The following is a 20,717-nucleotide window of genomic DNA, read 5'->3' as shown; positions in this document are numbered from 1 at the left end:
GGGAGAGGGATACAGCTGGGATACAAGTGAATGACCTGTGATTAAAATAAATAATAAATAACTAAAATTTAAAAATAAGCTACTCTTATGATCAAATAAATAACAGTAAATTCATGTTAATATGTAACTATTGTCAACCTTTTTCCTGTCATATAACCAATAACAAAATGTTATTTTTAGTGACATCAGTTTTAACTACTTGAATTTATCCAGTGTATTTTATACACACTATAGCACAGAGCTCATTGCTTGAATACATACCTGTACATGTGAAGAATTTCGATTCACCAACACTAAGCTCTACTTTGCTGAGTGAAATTGTCACTTGAAGAAGAGCTGAAAAAGAACATTTAAAGTAACAGTTATTTGGAGTTTTGAATGTGAATCCCAATAATTGATGTATAAATCACACATGACAAATAATTTCCCATTATTCACTGTGAAAAAAATGTAAGTTTTATAAATATATTCTAGCAAAGATATATGTTACAATAGTTTGTATTTCATACCAGTCTATACATAGCATTTACATATGTTTATTCATTAAAATTTTGTTAGGCATATAATGGATAAAATTCATACTTAGCTGTCCCCTAACAATAAGAAGGTCTTATACATCTAATAATATTTTATAATATATATAAAAAAAGTTCTACCCAACAATCAGAATTTTGGCAAAATCATACCTTATATCATCATTGTAAGAAAATAAGTAAATAAGGTATGTTTTGACTAATCACATCCTTACAAAAAGAGGCAAACACAATAAATAGCACCTTACCCAGGGAAAGTGAATGAACAGAAACACTCAAAAGATAAATAGGATCACTTACATTAACCAGTCACCTCACAAAGTTTGGTTCTCTGTCTCTGCCTCTGTCTCTCTCCCTGTCTCTCTCCCTCTCTCTCTCTCTATATATATATATATATATAGATATATAGATATATATCTATATCTATATAGATATAGATATATATCCCAGATATAGCCTCCTCTTTCATCTCCTTCTGTTCTACCTTCTTCACTCTTTTTGCCCCATTTCACTTCCCTAGTCCACTGATGGGAGAAGTCCTCCTCCCCCACTGTCTGACCCCAGCCTATCAGGTCCCATCAGGACTGCCTGGGTCCTCTTCCTCTGTGGGCTGGTGAGGTTAACCACCAGGAAGAAGTGATCAAGGAGCAGGCAACCAAGTTCATACAAAGATCTCTTTTCCTCTTATTAGTGAACTTACATGGAGACTGAGCTGTCTATGGGCTACATCTGAGCAGGGGGTCTAGTTCCTTTCTATGTATGGTCTTGAGTTGATGCATCAGTCTCTGCAGTGCCCCCTGGGCCCTATTTTTTGGGAGGGGACTTTGTCAGTTTCCTTGTGTGGCTCATGTCTCCTATAGATCATTTTATATCCTCCTTTTTCCATAAGAATCCATGCACTCTGTACAAAGTTTGGCTGTGAGTCTCTAAATCTGCTTTGATCCCCTGCTGGTTGGAACCTTTTAGAGGACATCTGTAGTAAGCTCCAGTCCTGTTCCCTGTCTTTTATTGATTCCTGTGTCTATCCTGTTTTCCTTTCTGAATGAGAAGTAAGCATCTTCCCTACAATCCTCCTTGTCATTTAGCTTCTTTAGGTTTGTAAATTTTAGTATGTTTATCTTATATAATATGGTAATAGGGACAAGGAAAGGCTGACCACTCTTTCCATATCTCTTCAACATAGTACTTGAAGACCAAGCTAGAGCAATAAGAGACTAAAAGAGATCAAGGAGATACAATATGGAAGGAAGGAGTCAAAGAATCACTATTTGCTGACAATATGAAAGTATACATGAGTAACCCCAAAAATTCTACCAGAGAACTTCTACAGTTGATAAACACATTCAGAAAAGTGGCTGGATACAAAATTAACTAAAAAAAATCAACAGCCCTCCTGTATACAAAAGGCAAAATGAATGAATGAATGAAATTAGGAAACAACACCCATCATAATAGCCACAAATATCATAAAGTACCTTGGGGTAACTCTATCCAAGCAAGTAGTGTATGAAAAAATACTTCAACTCTAAAGAAAGAAGTTGAAGAAGTCATCAGAAGATGAAAATATATCCCATGCTCCTGGATCGGAAGGGTTAACATAGTAAAAATCCATCATACCAAATGCAATCTACAGATTCAATGCAATTCCCACCAAAATACCAATACAATTCTTTACAGACCTTAATAAAACAATTCTAAACTTCATATGGTTAATAAACAAACAAACAAACAAACAAAAACCCAGAATACCTGAAACAATCCTGTACAATAAATGATTTTCTGGAATTATCTCTATGCATGATCTCAAACTGTTCTCTAGAGCAACAGTAATAAAAACGACATATGTTACTGACATAGAAACAGACTGAAGGGTCAGTGCAATTGAATAGAAGACCCAGAAATAAACCCACACACCTATGGACACATAATTTTTGACACTAGAACTCAGATGCAGCACATGGCAGCTCAATAACCAAGTGGGTACCCTAGTAAGGGGAACAGAGACTGTCTCAGACATGAACTCAGTGGCCGGCTCTTTGATGGCCTCCTCCCTGGAGTGGGAGCAGCCTTGCTAGGCCACAGAGAAGGACAATGCAGCCAGTCTTGATGAGACCTGATAGGCTAGGGTCAGATGGAAGGGGAGGAGGACCTCACCTATCAGTCAGTGGACTTGGAGAGGGGCATGGGAGGAGATGAGGAAGGGAGGGTAGGATTTGGAAGGGAGTTGGGAAAGGTGCTACAGCTGGTTTACAAAGTGAATAAACTGTAATTAATAATATTTTTAAAAAAGATAAAAAAGAGCCAAGACCATACAATGGAAAAAAGATAGCATCTTTAACAAATGGTGCTGGTCTAACTGAGTGTCTATATGTTTTATAACTGTTGTACCATCAGTCTATTTTCTTTTGAAATACCTCTCTGGCTCCTATGTGAAAAATTTTAAAAATTATAATTGGTCTACTTTGCTACTCTAACTTCCTAAAAGAGATTTATTTTGTCTAACAGCACAGTTCTTGCCCAAGCTTGTCTTTAAAGTTTATTAATTATCTTTTTTTTTTTCTGTAAGTATAGGCACTAATGATTGAGGCATATTTTCCTACTGCTATGTTTTGCCTAATTTTATTTTTCTTCTGCTATAGTTTTGAACTCTAAATAACAACCCACATCCTATATTTAGAACAAGTCTAAATTTCAACAATTTAAAATTTTTCTGATAACTGAATCATATCAACAAATAATTACCTTTGACTAGGAAGGAGCATAGAGGTAGAAAAGGGAGGAAGGGTAGGATTGGGAGGAGACGAGGGAGAAGCCCACAGCCAGGATACAAAGTGAATAAAGTGTAATAAAAAATAATGATAATTTTTTTACATTAAAATAATAATAATAAGGCACTAGTTAGAAAAATAAAATGACAATTCTTCACTGAGATGGCACACTTCCTCCCACGAACTTTTAAAATCTTCTGAAATAATGTCATCAACTGGGAACCAAATGGTCAAATATGTGGTTCATCTCTTACAGAATATTATCCATCAAGTAACTCTATTATGAGGAATCAATGGTACTTCCCTATGTGTTAAGGGCAGAAAAACAAAAACAGAAAGAGAGGGGAAAAACAAAGAGAAGTAGGGAGCCTATTATAATACTGTATTAAAAATATTTCTTAAGTTAAGACATAAAAGCGTATTTTCATTTATTAATTTGTTATTATAAGATAATTACACCATTTCTCCCATTCCCTTTCCTCCTTCAAAACACTCCCATGTATTCTTCCTTCCTGTCAAATTCATACCCCCATTTCATTGTTATGTGGATATATAATATGCATACTATTATGTGCGTATGTACATATATAACCCTAAGTACACCCATATTAGTCTGTGTGATGTTACTTTTATGTATGAGAGCTGGCTATTTTCCATTTAATGACCAGTTGGTGTGTTCTTTCTTGAAGAAGACTATTTCTACCACTCATCATTCCTTATAGATTGCTTATAGATTTTTGTGTATGGGTGAGGCTTTGACTGTTTTCTACTTTCCATGTTAGCATATCTGTTGTTGTCTTCTTTGTTCAGCTCATGTTGAGGCAGTCATGTTGGCAAGACATTATGGGTGTAGCTTCCATAATTCCTAGAAAACACAATTTCACAGAAAACTCCCTAATTCTCTGGCTTTTGCAATCTTTCTGTGCCCTCTTCTCCAAAGACAGAGAAAGACAATGCAGCCAGTCTTGATGAGACCTAACAAGCTAGAAGGGGAGGAGAACCTCCCAGATTAGTGGACGGGGGGGGGGGCATGGTAGCAAAACAGGGAAGGATAGTAGAAATGGGAGGGGAAAAGAGAGGGGCCTACAGCTAGGATACAAAGTGAATAAATAAAAATAAATTAATTTAAAAAAGACTTAGAGGCAGAGGTTGTATTGTACATGTGTCAATTGATATTGGGATCCACAACTTTGAATTTAAGTTTTGGGTTGATGTATTAGACTATCTCTTACAAGAGAAGTTTCCTTGATGAGGTAGTGAGGATTGCATTTACCTCTGGTATATGTCAAAAGAGTTAGTAGTTATTTTTGTTTAGTAATGTAGTGTTTGTAGGATATCTCACTGCTCCCAAAGAGTTATCTAAGTTTCTAATGCAAGAAAAAAAATTATTTTTTGTTAAGCTAGTCATTACATCCAAGTATAGATTTTTTGGTAACCGCCTTATCACGCATGGCATTACTGCATCCTTAAAAGACTACATTTAAGTTCCATTTTTTAGTCACTAGACAGCCATATTTGAGGTGCATTATCCATTAATTTTGTATCTAATTATTTGTTATCTAATATAACAGATATTCTTAATATCTTTTGAAACTACTCTGATAAAACATTTCAAATGAGAAAAATAGCTAGCTAACATTTTTCAACCAAATCCAACTTATTGTTCCTTCCTATGTCTGCCAAAGAACACCACTATATTTCTTTAGTCCTTACTCTGGTATCTCACCGTATGTGATGTCACAATCACATACAGCCTAATCAGCAAGACCTGGAGATTCTGGGTGGAATTATTTCTGCGCCTATGTTTGATTTTGTTGTTGTTGGTTTATTTTAGGTTATGTGTCCATTTTATTTATCTATTTACTTATTTAATTTCAGAAAATCTAACGTATCTGTTGCAAGGCATAGGATTCCCTATTAATCAATATCACGAAATTTAGCCATCCTTACTTAATAAGAAATTCCAATACAAATCCCAGTGACCTAAGTCAGATTCACCTCTGTTGTGCAGATTCTTATATTCCCTTTCAAAATAACTGAATCACAATTGCATCTTGACAAGATTCTCCATTCTCCCCTACGCGCACTGGGACGTGATCAGCAGGGTGCAACACTGTAGTAATTCCAGGTTCACCAGTCCCAGTTTATGCTCAGACCCCGCGTGTACTGACAGATCACAAATCCCTTAATATGTGACATACTTAATGCATGGGCCATGATCTACCTTATTTTAAATTAAAGTAAAAAAAATCTATGGATTAGTATCAATTAGTGTGTGGACTGTCTTATGAACAATCTCTGCTTCCATAGTTTTATGTTCTAAGTCCTTTAGGAGACAAGAAGCAGGTCACTCATCACTTATTTTGAGTGTGACATTTAATTAAAACTAAAATATCTGGAAGAGGCAGCAAGCCCAAGTTCCACACTCAATCCAAATTTATTTTGACTAGCACCACTTAGACATGTAAGTTATTAACTGTCTTGATGAAGCCAGCACAAGACATCTTGTAAAAATTTTATCAGTGCTCTTACCATGCAGTGATAAATTAAAGTATAAGAGAGTGTTTGAATAGGCCAGCTTGGCAACTCTCTCGGTGAATAAGATGGTCTCTGTTTACACCAAATATGTGAAATTTCTCATCAGAACAAGTTCAGCATGAGTTTTATTGACCAATCTGAGCAATCACATTGTTTCCTTTCCTGGTAATATTCTGAAATTCTAGCCCACACTTAATTGTCCCACACTCTTTCATATATACTGTCATAATGTATGAAAGCTGTCAGAGTACAGCAATACTACTACAAGACATGATAGCAGCAAGAGAAGCTAATCCTCCCCCGCTTCAAAAACAGAACACCCTTTGAGTTGCAAGCATTGTAGAGTAGCTAATGAAAAATGTCACCCTCATGTGTAGAATTCTAATGTCTTCTACCCACTGTAAGTTATAAAATCTCTGTAACAACCATTGTGTCTAGCATCCAAATACCTTTCTATATGAATGTCATACTTGAGAATGAACAACCAAGGAAGATTGTTAAAATGTGTGTGTGTATTAATGTTATTTTGCTTTTTACTAGTATATACTGACAGTGTATACAAGAGTAAAACTGATACGTCAAATGAAAGCTGTAGAACCATTTACTCACAACATACTTAGCTCATATAATAATGGCATGTGAGTTCCCCAAGGATATACATTTTGGTTCTATTACATTTTGCTGTTATGCTCTTACTAGAAAAAGATACTCCAGCATGTCTAACATTTTACAATTTTCATTAATTTGAATAAGTTTTATGTTTTATGAAGTAAACAGCAGTCTTGTTTTCTAGTACTGAAATCCATTATATAGAAAACTTCGTACCATAGCCAGACATTTGTGTTTAATCTGAAGATTAATTATTAGCAATAGAAAACAAAATATCTTTCATAAGATTTATTTAATGTTTTGATAGCATTATGGATAAAATGTTAGAGAAAAGTAAAAATGACAATCAATTTGGATGGCTAAATAGTACAGAAAAGTTTGATGAACTTGCTATTTTCCTACAAAGACATAATACAGCCATAGCTCAACCTGTCCTCAAAGTAGCCACAGGATCTACAGGTTACCTATCATATTACTGATTGAGATTGGTTTTAGAACAGCTTTTATGTCTGTGAATGACACAGATGAAAGTTTAGTGTTATTTTGTGAAGACTGATATTCCAGACTTAATGAACCTTGACCTTTTAAATTTCAAAGCATTATTTGTTTATACTATTGAATATTAACAGAAAAGAGCTGGTAAAAAAAAAAGTAGACAAAAAAGCTGTGGTACATTTACACAGTGGAGCATTACTCAGCCCTTAAAAAATGACAGCATGAATCTTGCAGGAAAATGGATGGAACCTGAAAAAAAAAAATCCTTAATGAGGTAACCTAGACCCAGAAAGATAAATATGGTGTGTATTTGCTTATATCTGGATATAACCGTTAAATAAAAGACAACCAAGCTACAATCTACAGACATAGAGAGAGTAGGCATAGAGGAAGAGACTAAGAATATGGATCTCTCTGGAAGGGGAAAATAGAATATATTATATGGGAATGCTTGAGATTGTGGTCTGTGTACTGGCGGGAGTTGGCAAAAAAGAATGACCAGGTAGGAAAAGAAAGAGGAAATCAAATTGAGGGAGGGAATGAGAGAGAGACAGTTAGAAATGAAGGGCATTTGAGAGGCAGTGTGGAAGCCCAGTGCAATGGAAACTTCCTATAAAATATGAAGAGACTATAGATTTTGGTACATTTATCCTATATTATATGGCTAATATCCATTTATAATTGAGTCTATACCATATGTCTTTCTGATTCTGGGTTACCTCACTCAGGATGATTTTTTCTAGTTCCTACCATTTGCCTGCAAATTTCATGATTTCCCTGAATAAATGAAGCATATTTTCTGTATCCATGAATCTGTTCAAAAGAGATACTGAGACTCATAGCCAAACTTTGGGCAGAGTGTTAGAAACCTTATAGAAGAAGAGGGGGATAGAAGGACCTGGAGGAGAGAAGAACTCCACAAAGAGAAAAAAACAGAGCCAAAAAACCTGGACCCAGGGAGTCCTGCAGAGACCCATACTCCAACCAAGGACCATGCATGGAGAGGACCTAGATTCCCTGTACAGTAGAAGCCCATAGTCTGCTCAGTTTCCAAGTGGGTTCCCTAATAACAGGTACAGGGGTTATCTCTGACATGAATTCAGTGGCCTGTTCTTTTATCAACTCCCCCTGGGGGTGCAGCCTTGCCATGCCACAGAAGAAGATGATGCAACCAGCCTTGATAAGATCTAATAAGCTAGGGTCAGATAAGAGGAGAGGAGGTCCTTCCCTATCAGGGGACTAGGCAAAGGGTATAGGGAGAGAAGAGGGAGAGTAGGTGGGCCTGGAAAGAGACAAGGGAGGGGGCTGCAGTGGGGATACAAAATGAATAAATTGTAATAAATTAATAAATAAAATAAAAAAAGAGCAAAAATATATGAAGGGAATCTTAATGAACTCTCTTAATAATGAGGCAGATAGAATGTCTTTTGCCAACAAACAAAGCTGAGTTTCATCCAAATTAGTCACTGGCCAAAATGGTCCCCTGAAAACTTCAATAACCTACACTAGCCAAGAAAATAGGTTGCTCTCCACAAACTGACAGTAAGGCCCCATTGCTCAAGACAACACCAGCAGGACTCATTGAACATAAAGCACGTCAGCCATTTCCTGCATAGAATATTAATGCTCATGTTCTAGTGTCTATGACACAGAAAGATCCTTTTTAGGCTACCAAAAGGAAATATATACCATCCCAACCACAAAACCTTGGATCTACAATCTGTCCTGCCTACAAAATATGCTAGGACACGGATGGCATAAAAACATGTGGTAGCAATCAACCAATTTGACTGAAGACTCACATCCCGAGATAGGTGCCATACCTAACACTGCTTGAATGACCAAGAACCGAGACTATGCTGCTCAGAGACCTAGGGCAAAACTAAAATACTACTGGTCTAAAAGGAAAAAGTAACAATAAAATGGCCACTAATGATAATCTGCTATACTCATCATAAGAGAGGATTCCTCTTGCCCTGATGGGAACAAATAAGAGAACTACAGCCAGACATTACACAAAGAGAGAAAGCTTAGAACACAAAGCTCTAAACAAGAGGTTTACATCAAATCTCTTCCTTCAGAGGTCAGGGAATCCTGCTGAAGCAGAGGTAAAAGGAATGAGACAGATGGAGGACAGAAGACGCCAGGAGAACCAAGGACCCTAAAACAATTGAGAAAAGTTTACACGGATTCACAGAGACGGGAAATAGCCTCACAGGGCCTATGTAAGTCTGTTCTACATATAAACTACAAATTTCAGTTTAGTACCATTTTTCTTTATTATCATTATTACTACAATTTATTTACTTTGTATTCCAGTTGTAGTCCCCTCCCTCATCTCCTCTCAGTACCACCTTCCCTCTTCTTCCTCTCCTATGACTCTCCCCTAGTACACTGATAGGGGAAGTCCTCTCCATCGTCTGACCATAGCCTATGAGGTCCCATTAGGACTGCCTGGATCCTCTTCCTCTGTGGGCTGGCTAGGCTACCCCACCAGGAAGAAGTGAACAAGGAGCAGGCAACTGAGTTCATGTCACAGACTGTCACTTCTCTCCTTACTAGGAAACCCACCTCTAGTCAGAGCTGTCTCTGGGAGACATCTGAGCAGGAGAGCTGGGTCTTCTCTGTGCCTGGTCTTTGGTTGATACACCAGTCTCTGCAGTCACCCCCCTGGGCCAAGCTCTTTTTTGCTTTTTTTGTTTCTTTGTGGGGCTCCTATCACTTCCAGGTCTTTCTATATGTCCCCCCCCCTCCCTTTTCCCACAAGACTTCCTGCATTCTGTCCAAAGTCTGGCTGTGACTCTATGCATGTGCTTTGATCCCTTGCTAGGTGGAGTCTTTGAGAGGACATCTGTTGTAGGCTCCCATCCTGCTCCCCCCCTCTTCTACCACTTCTTTTTTCTACTCTGTTTTCTCTTCTGAATGAGAATTAAGCTTCTTCCATAGGGTCCTCTTTGTTGTTTAGCTTCTTTAGGTCTGTAGATTTTAGTTATGATTATACTATTTTATATGGATAACATCCACTTATAAGTGAGTACATACCATGAGCATCTTTCTGCTTCTGGGTTACCTCACTCAGGATGGTCTTTTCTAGTTCCATCCATTTGCCTGCAAATTTCATAATTTTTTTGCTCTTAATATCTGCGTAGTATCCCATTGTGTAAATATAGCACAATTTCTGTATCCATTTTTTGGCTGAGGGACATCTATGTTAGTTCCAGATTTTGGCTGTTATAAATAAAGCTACTATGAACATAGTTGAGCAAATGTTCTTGCTGTATGATTGACCATCTTTAGGATATATACCCAGGAGTGGTATGGTGTTGTCTTGAGGTAGCACTATTGACCCTGAAAATTCTACCAGATCACTCCTACAGCTTATAAACACCTTCGGCAAAGTGGCTAGATAAAAAATTAACTAAAAAAAAAAAAAAAAAAAATCTATACCCTTCTTGTATACAAAAGAAAAAAGGGCTGAGAAAGAAATTAGGGAACCAACTCCCTTCACAATCGCCACATATAGCATATAGTACATTGGTGTAACTCAAAATAAGCAAGTGAAAGACTTATAGGAAAAAAAAAAACTTCAAGTATTTAAGAAAGAAATTGAAGAAGATACCAGAAGATGTAAAGATCTCCCATTCTCATAGGATTAACACAGAAAAAAATGGCCATTCTAACAAATGCAATCTACAGATTCAATGCAATTCCCATCAAAATACCAGAAGAATTCTTTATAGAACTTGGAAGAACCATTCTAAACTTCATATGGAAAAACAAACAAACCCAGAATAGCTAAAACCCATCCTGTACAATAAAATAACTTCTGGAGGTCTCCATCCCAGATCTCAAGTTGTACTATAGAGCAACAGTAATAAAACTGGCAAGGTATTAGTATAGAAACAGAACTGAGGATCAATAGAATCAAATTGAAGACCCAGAAATAAACCCATACACCTATACACCTATGGATACTTGATTTTTGACAAGGAAGCCACAACCATATAGTGAAAACAAACAAACAAAAAACAGCATCTTCAACAAATGGTGCTTGTCTAACTAGATGTCCATATGCAAATAGATCCATGCTTATCACCCTGCACAAAAGTAAAATTCAAGTGGATCAAAGACCTCAACATAAATGTAGACACATTAAATCTGTTAGAAGAAAAAGTGGGAAGAGCCTTGGCCTCATTGACTCAGGACACAATTCCAGAACAGAACACCAACAGCACAGGCTCTAAGATCAACAATCAGTAAATGAGACCTCATGAAACTGAAAAGCTGCTATAAAGCAAAGAACCCTTTGACACTGTCAACAGAACAAAATGATAGTCTACAGACTGGGAAAAATTCTTCAGCAACCCTACATCTGACAGAGGGCTAATACCCAGAATATAAAGAAATCAAGAAATTAAACACCAACAATCCAAATAATCTATTTAAAAAAATGGGGTACAGCCCCGACCAAGGACAATGTATGGAGAAGACATAAAACCCTAGCTTAGATGTAGCCCATAGACTCAGTCTTCAAGTGGGTACCCTAGTAAGGAGAGCATGGGCTTTCTCAGGCATGAAATCAGTGGCAGGCTCTCTGATCACCTCCTCCTGGGGGGTGCAGCCTTGCCAGGTCACAGAATTAGACAATGTAACTAGCCCTGATGAGAGCTGATAGGCTAGGGTTGAACTGAAAGGGAGGAAGACCTCCCTTATCAGTAGAACAGGGGAGGAGCAAAGGGAAGAAGAGGAAGAGAGGATGGGGTGGGAGGAGAAGAGAGAGGGGGCCACAGCAGAATACAAATTGAATGAATTGTAATAAATTATTATAATAGAAAATTTACAAATGTGGTAAAGAGCTAAATAGAAAACTCTCAACAGAGGAATATAGAATGGCAGAGAAACAAAGAAATGCTCAAGGTCCTTAATCATCCAGGAGATGCAAATCAGAATCACTCTGAGATTCCATCTCACACCCATCACAATGGCTAAGATCAAAAATTCAATGACAACACATTCTGAAGAGGATGTGGAGAAACAGGAACCCTCCTTTGTTGTTAGTGCAAATATAAACTTGTACAACCACTTTGCAAATCAATCTGGCACTTTCTCAGTTTACTACTTTTATTGGATTCCTGAATTTGTAAGTGAGTTTCTGATCCCAGTGCTTTTTATTGGTGCTCTTTTATTTTAATTTTTTTTGTTGCCTAGTCTTGTCCACATTTGATATAATGGTTTTTGTTTTATCTTAATATATTTTATTTTGTTATGTCCTATTATTATCTCATAGAAGCCTGTTGTTTTCTAACTAGAGTCAGAGGGAATTGGTTCCAGATGTGAAAGGAGGTAGAGGGATCTGGGAGGGGAAACTGTATCAGATTATATTGTACAAGGAAAGAATTTATGCTTAATAAAAGGGAAAAAAGAATTAAAAAACCAAAGAAAAAATGGGAGGAAGTTTATTCCAACTTAGAAGTGACCACAGATATCTTTTCTTATTGCTTACAAGAGTGATGAAAATTATGAAGCCAGGACTTCTTGTAGGTTCTGGTTTTCAGGTTTGGGGGGGGAAAATGCTAAGATGTTTTTATAGGTTTTGAGATATATTGATAAGTAAAATAGGACATGATAACTTTTTGAGACTGTGTGAAAGTCTGACTATATGCTTGTGTGTTTAATTGTGTTCACTTGTGTTGTGTGTTACATGTATGTGCATTTGTATGTATGTGTATATGAGCATGTTTGCAAGGTTGGAGGAAAACATGATGAAACAGAGGTCATTGTCTTACATCAGTTTGACACATCTAAGAAAAGTTTACCAAGACCTGGTATGTTCAAAAGAAAACCAAAGTTTGTTTTTATGCTGTCTTTGACCCATGTGTATGACAATATTCTCGATCTGAATGTGCTCTATGGAGCACAAAATGCTTCTGCTACTATGCTAGCTCTGGGGTTTTTCTGGGTGAGAGATAAGTGACTGACCTTAATGTGCCAGCTCTGTACAGTTCTTGAGAAAGTTGTTCATTCAAGGCACTCGGAAGACGAGTAAAACAAACTGGAAAAAGAACAAAGGTATTGCCCCAAAGTCTGTTGGTTAGATGTGTCAAACAGGAACAGATATTTCCTCCCTGTGACACACAGATGGTACTTTGGGAAAAGTCTCTCAGAAAGATACAGAATTGCAGACTACAAACTGAAAATAAAACATAAATTTCCTGTAGTACTTTCTTCAACACAATGTTTATCTTATGAGAGTAATAATGATAACAACAATAATAATATCAGAGCTGCAGAGATGACTCGGCCTTCAAGAATGCTTGTTGCTCTTCCCCAGGACTGAGTTCCCTTCCTGGCAACCATGCTAGCAGGTCCCAGCTGCTTGTAACTCTCCAACAGGGTATTCAACACCCTCTTATGGAAACTGTGGATGCCCTGTTGAGCATGCCATATGTGTGCACACACATACACACAAATTAGAAGAAATCTTTAAAAAAAAAAATACTAGAACCGTCATCTCTGTTAAGTGTATGCATTGCCTTATAAAACTTTAAATTTTGTTTTATAAAAGTTTAAATACCTCATAGAAATATTATGCAATATTAAATCCCACTATCAGTATGCTCTGGGGTTGGTACGGTTGTGCTCAGAGGCAAACTGAAAACTCTCTTTATTTTGTTTAATATCAAAATGGATCCATATTTGCTGAGGACTGAACTAGAATTGACAACTGTTAAAATTTCAAAAATAATAATGCATCTTATTCTGAGTTAGATGATCATCATGACTGTGAGGATTCCGTGACATAGGTAATGAACTAAATACAAGCCAAACCAAACAAATATATGCATATATATGCCTATAAATTTAAGGGTATTTAATCCACATTATATCCATTTATATGTCAAATGAATATAAATGACTCATACAGCATACAACATGCAAACAAAACAGAGTGATGTCTACACTGTACAACAGGTGAAAACTGCTTCATTACTGTAAGCCTTTGAGTTCAGTGTACGTCCCTCTGTTACCTTATTATAGAGGAGGAAATGCAATGGGAATTCAGGGTTTTTCTTTTGAACTGGAAAGAGTAATTCCTTGGAATCACTTGAAGACAGTTTTAAATAGACCAAATTTAGTGTGCTGAATCAGTACAATTTTAGTTCTCAAGTGTCTTCACTCATATTGAGAAAAATTACAATGAAGTGATTCACTGACACCCATTTTAAATATTAAAGTTTTTGTGTGTGTGCCATTAGTTTTGCCTCATATAGATATAAACCTTTTTTAAACTTGTCTCCTCTAGAGTTGCTATTAACACTTTAGAAAATTCAGACTCCATGGAAACATTCTCCTCCATTTCCCTACCTTTGGCTTTATCTTCAATTATTACGTTGGTTTCTTTCAATCTCTGGCCATCCCTCCTAATTCTCTCTCTCTCTCTGTGTATGTGCATGTATGTTTGTGTTACTTTAGATTCTAAATATAAAATGTCTAAACTTACATTTAGAGAGCAATCTATCTATGTATCTATCATCTGTCTATCTATCTATCTATCTATCTATCTATCTAATAACATAGCTGATAAAAATTCAGGTTGTTCTGATTTTCTGACACACATAACCTGGAGTATTTTTTAAAACCTGACACACTTTAGACATTTATTACATTTCTTAAGTATTGATGCTTTTATTGAATGAATTGAATTATATATTAAAATATATAATTACCAAAGAATTAAAGTGTTATATTATTTCTGCTTTACTACTCAGAGAGGAGAGAGTAGTTGTTTTAGAGAGTTTATAGAATCAGACAATTTTATTTAGATGTCAGGAAAATAATTAAGGAAATGAATATGCCTTAATATAAAAGACTAGATTGACTTCATGGCAAGGTTGATGGCTAGGGAGTTGTGTGATGTGCTTCAGAAGAAAAAAAAAATTTTTTTTTCCTAGATAGTCAATGATCTGTCCCATCTGGTATACTATATATTTCTTGTTTATTAACAAGAAATGGTTGTATGGATGGTAACAGTACTCTGTTTAATACATATTGCTTACGTTCTGTCCTAACACAAATACTGGAAGATGTCAAGGATATGATTTATAACTAAATGTACTTTTAACTTAGATAGGGTTACTATTGTTGTGATGATGTGATGAAACATTGTGGTGGTCTGAGAAATAATGGCCTCCATGGGCTCATATTTTGACTCTTAGCCCTCAGGGAGGAGCACTATTTGAGATGAATCAGAGCAGTTAGGAGGTGAAAGTAGGTGTGGTCTTGTTGGAGAAAGTGAGTCACTGAGGGTAAGCTTTAAGGTGTTGAAAGCCCATGCCTGGCTTAGTTTCTCTCTATACCATGGATCAGGATTTAGCTATCAGCACCATGCTTTCATTCATAATACCTGCCATAATGATAATGAATTCACCGAACTGTAAACAAGCATGCAGTTAAATGCTCTATCCTAATTGCTTTGGTTACGGTGTCTCTTCATAACAATGTAACATTGTCTAGAAAAACAACATGACCTGCAGCGAGTTGGAGAAAAGGGATTTATTTGGTTTAGTTTTATATATAATTGCTCTTCATCAAAGGAACTCAAACATGGCAGGAACCTGGACTTACAAGCTAATGAAGAGGTCAGATAGGCGTGTTGCTTACTGACTTACTTCTCAGGGATTACTCAGCCTGCTTATAGAACTCAGGACCATCAGTCTAGTGCTGGCCTCATCCAAAATGGCCTGGATCCTAACATATCAAGAACTAAATAAGAAAATTCCTACGGGCTTTCTTTTTTGTTGTTGTTAAGAAATGTGTACAACTTATTTTGATTTTGTTTTTTTTTTTAATTTTATTTTTCTTATTAGTTACATTTTTTTAAACTCTGTGTCCCAGCTCTATCCCGCTCCCTCATTCCTTCCCCAACTCTCTGGGCTCCTCCCTGGCCCTTTCCAAGTCCACTGATGGGGAGGACCTCCTCCCCTTTCATTTGACCCTGTTTTACCAGGTATCTTCAGGGCTGGCTGCAAAGTCCTCCTCTGTGGTCTAACAGGACTGCTCCTCCCCTGGGGGGGTGGGGAGGTCAAAGAGCCTGCCCTTGAGATCCTGTTAAAAATAGTCCTTGTTCCCCTTACTTTGGGAAACTACTTGGTTACTGAGCTACCACGGGCCACATCCGAGCAGAAGTTCTAGGTTATAACCATAGATGGTCCTTGGTTGAGTGTCAGTCTCAGAAAAGATCCTGTGCCTATGGGCTTTCTTAAAGCCTGTTCTTATGGATGCATTCTGTCAGTTGAGGTTCCCTTATCCCAGATGATTCTAGCTGTGTCAGTTTGACATAAAACTATCCAGCACAACAGTAAAGTACACATGCTATCACACATGAAGTTAGTTCCAGTTTTTCTTACTTTGGAATACAGGTAAGTACATGTGAAACTGTCCTGAAACTGGCTTTGAAACACTGAACTATTTACTTAGGTAAGAGTCAAAGCAAAACAGACCCAAAATCTAAGAACATGAGCATAAATCTCAATCACTGAATGCTTACATTAGCAAGATTCTGGACCATCATACCTGTGTGACTTTTTGCTTATCTTTTTAAAATCAGAACACTTGGAGGGGTTGTGTTGAGGGGTAGTAAAAGAAAAGATGGAGGAGTCAGTAAGAGCTGAATAAGTCACACTGCACCACACACACGAATAAAAATTTAAAAAACTAAAGTTATAGAACAACTAGCCATAGGTAAATATCATGAAATTAAAGAAAGAGATGTCATTATGTCACATTTATTTTGTTTTCTTTTTTAAATTATTTTATTTTTATTACAGTTTATCACTTTGTATCCTCCATACCTCCCTCCTCTCCTCCCAATCCCATCCTCCCTCTTCCCCACCCATGTCTCTCTTTCAGTCCACTGATAAGGGAAGTCCTCCTCCCCTTCCCTCAGATCCTAGTCTATAAGATCTTATCAGGACTGGCTGCATTGTCTTCTGTGGCCTGGTAAGGCTTCTCTTCCCTCAGGGGTAGGTGATCAAAGAGCAGGCCAATCAGTTTATGTCAGAGACAGTCCCTGTCTCCATTACTATGGAGGCCACTTGGATACTGAACTGCCATAGGCTACCCCTGTGAAGGGGTTCCAGGCCATCTCCATGAGTGGTCCTTGACTGGAGTATCAGTCTCAGAAAAGACCCCTTTGCCCAGACTTTTTGGGTCTGTTGCTCTCATTGTAGAGTTCCTACTATCTTCCACTTCTTTCATAAGATTCCCTGCACTCTGCCCAAAGTTTAGCAATGAGTCTCAGCATCTGCCTCAATAACCTGCAGTGTAGAGTCTTTCAGAGGCCTTCTGTGGTAGGCTCCTGTCCTGTTCCCTGTTTTCTCTCTCCTTTGATATCCATCCTCTTTGCCTTTCTGAATGAGGATTGAGCATGTTAACCAGAGTCGTCCTTCCTGATTTGCTTCTTTAGGTGTACAGATTTTAGTATGTTTATCCTATATTATGTGTCTAATATCTACTTATGAGTGAGTATATACCTTGTGTGTCTTTCTACTTCTCGGATACCTCACTCATGAGGATCTTTTTCAGTTCCCACTATTTACCAGCAAGTTTCATGATTTCCTTGTTTTTTATTGCTGAGGAACAGGAGACAACTTCTTGAACAGAACACCAACAGCACAGGTTCTAAGAGCAACAATCAATTAATGGGACCTCATGAAACTGAAAAGCTTCTTTAAAGCAAAGGACACTGTTGTCCAAACAAAACAACTGCCTACAGATTGGGAAAGGCTCTTCACCAACCCTGTATCTGACAGACTGCAATATCCAGTATATATAAAGAAGTTATACGGCAGAAGTTAAACAGCAACAAATCAAGTAATCCAATTAAAAAATGGGGTACAGAGCTAAAAGAGAATTCTTATTAGAGGAATATCGAATGGCAGAGAAGCACTTAAAGAAATGTTCGAAGTCCTTAGTCATCAGGGAAATGCAAATCAAAACACTCTGAGATTTCACCTGACACCCATCAGAATTGCTAAGATCAAAAACTCAAAAGACAACACATTCTGGAGAGGACATGGAGAAAGGGAAACCCTCTTCCATTGCTGGTGGGAATGCAAACTTGTACAACCACTTGGGAAATCAATCTGGCCCTTTGTGAGACAATTAAGAATAGCGCTTCCTCAAGATCCAGCTGTACCACTCCTAAGGCATACCTTCAAAGGATGCTCACGTACACAACAATGACACTTACTCAACCATGTTTGTAGCAGCTTTATTCGTAATAGGCAGAACCTGTAAACAACCCAGATGTCCCTCAGTTGAGGAATGGATACAAAAATTGTGGTACATTTACATAATGGAACACTACTCAGCAATTAAAAACAAGGAAATCATGAAATTTGCAGGCAAATGGTGGGATCTAGAAAAGATCATTCTGAGTGAGGTATCCCAGAAGGAGAAAGACTCACACGGTAGATACTCACTTATAAGTGAGTACTAGACCTGTAAGATAGGATAAACATACTAAAGAAGATAAACAAGAAAGATGACCCTGGGCAAGATGATCAAACCTCACTTAGAAAGACAAATTGGATGGGCATTGGATGTAAGAGAAAACAAGTAACAGGACAGGAGCCTACTGCAGAGGGCTTCTGAAAGACTCTACCTAGCAGTGTATCAAAGCAGATACTGAGACTCATAACCAAACCTTCGGCAGAGTACAGGGAATCATGTGAAAGAAGGGGGAGTTAGCATGACTTAGAGAGGACAGGAGCTCCACAAGGACAAAATATATCTGGGCACAGAGGTCCTCCTCAATAAACTTATACAACCACTTTGGAAATCAATCCGGCGCTTTCTCAGACAATTAGGAATAGCGCTTCCTCAAGATCCAGCTATACCACTCCTAGGCATATATCCAAAAAATGCTCAAGTATACAACAAGGACCTCTGCTCAACCATGTCTGTAAGCAGCTTTATTTGTAATAAGCAGAAGCTGGAAAGAGCCCAGATGTCCATCAATGGAGGAATGGATACAGAAATTGTGGTACATCTACACAATGGAACATTACTCAGCGATAAAAAACAAGGAAATTATGTCACATTTCTTACCAATAGAATCTCTAAGATTTCTAATGAGATGTAGAAATTCTAGGTTTCAGAAGCAATTTGGAACTTACCGTATGAAAGAGGTTTCTTCCTACCCCATAGTCACTAAGGATGCACCCTCCCATAGTTACTGAGATACACTATCCCATAGTTATTCACTAGTTACTAAGGCTGCACTATGCTATAGTTACTGAGGACAGAGTATGCCATTGTTATTGAAGATGCACTACCACATAGTTCCTGATGTTGAATTATTCCATAGTAATTGAGGATGCACTATCCCATAATTACTGAGGTTATACTTACTATCTCATAGTTACTGACGATGCACTATTTCCTTGTTACCGAGGGAACTCTTTCCCATAGTTACTGGAGATACGCTACCCCATATTTACTTAGGATACACTATCCCATAGTTACAGAAATTCACTATTTCATGGTTACTGAGGCTGCACTACGCCAAGTTACTGAGGACAGAATATCCCATAGTTACTGAAGAAGCACTATCCCATAATTTCCAAGAATGTACTATTCCATATTTCCTGAGGTTGAACTATTCCAGAGTTACTGAGGATTTACTACTCATTGTTACTGAGGGAGCTCTTTCCCATAGTTACTGAGGATAAGCTATCACACAGTTACAAAGGATAAAAGAGACAAAAATAAATATAAAAATGATGCTTTGGACCTCTTTTTTTCAGACTACTGGAGTAGAACTCTCATTTTGTATTTGCTTTTGTTTTGGTTTGTCATTGGATAAATCTTTACATCCTTTGTTGAATTGTTGTCTTGGACATTCTACCAAGGTCAAGATTTTTACAATCCCTTTTCATTTTGCATTTTCTTTATCGAAAGATGAAGCTGAAGAAAATTTACTGGTATCTGACACCAAAAAGTGAGGTCATAACCACAAGTAACAATGCTACAGAAATCAAGGTCAATTGTTAAATGGAGCCACTGTCTAACACTGATGTCTATTAGTCAGGTCAAAAGTGCAGAGATTGTGTATTAATAATTTCTTGGCATTGAAGCACATCTCTACCTTCTAATTTTATAACATTGGTGATTAAGATTTAACATATATGTTCTGGAACTACAAATACTCAGACCAAGAAACCACTATTTATTGAATGTCTGCCAATTAAAGAAACATTTAGCTCCCATTCACATTGTCTGATTGACTTTAGTAGAGCCACAACACATACTCTTCTCCAAGTAATAAAGAGGCAGAAGTAGACCAGAATACATATTTTGTGGGTTTTATTCAGGTATACACAGTTGCTGTAAGTTCCCATATGCAATAGATACATCCTATTCACAGGTTAGCATTTCACAGCACTATTTCAAAGCACTTTTCTATTACTTTTGCATTTTTTTCTTTCTCCTTTTCTCCAAAATTTACTGAACTTTGAAGTGAGTGTTGTTATATATGACATACATGTTCTATCTATAGTCCTTAGCTGAGTACTCCCAGAACTTAATGTCAACACCCTGAACAGTTATGAGTTTCTTTTCTTTGTTTGTTTATTTATTTGTTTGAGAAAGGGTCTCACTATGATGCCTAACTGGCTTGGAGCTTACTGTGTTCTAAGGACCAGGCTTCCTTTGAACGCACAGAGATCTTCCTGCTCCTGGGTCTCTGTATTGACCATTATCTCTGAAGTAA

At 37.3% G+C, this 20,717-nt stretch overlaps 1 protein-coding gene across 1 annotated transcript in view; it reads right to left on the bottom strand.

Moving 5' to 3' along the window:
• Nucleotides 1-20,717, bottom strand: part of Ncam2 (neural cell adhesion molecule 2) — a 319,248-nt gene that overhangs the window by 199,110 nt on the left and 99,421 nt on the right. Inside the window, exon 2 of the mRNA XM_055617845.1 lies at nucleotides 262-336. Coding sequence (XP_055473820.1) covers nucleotides 262-336 — 75 coding nt within the window. The remainder of the gene's footprint in view (nucleotides 1-261; nucleotides 337-20,717) is intronic.

Source organism: Psammomys obesus, unplaced genomic scaffold (genome assembly GCF_907164565.1).
Source record: "Psammomys obesus unplaced genomic scaffold, mPsaObe1.curated_primary_1811, whole genome shotgun sequence".
Taxonomy (NCBI): domain Eukaryota; kingdom Metazoa; phylum Chordata; class Mammalia; order Rodentia; family Muridae; genus Psammomys; species Psammomys obesus.
This window is presented reverse-complemented; position numbering and strand designations above follow the sequence as displayed.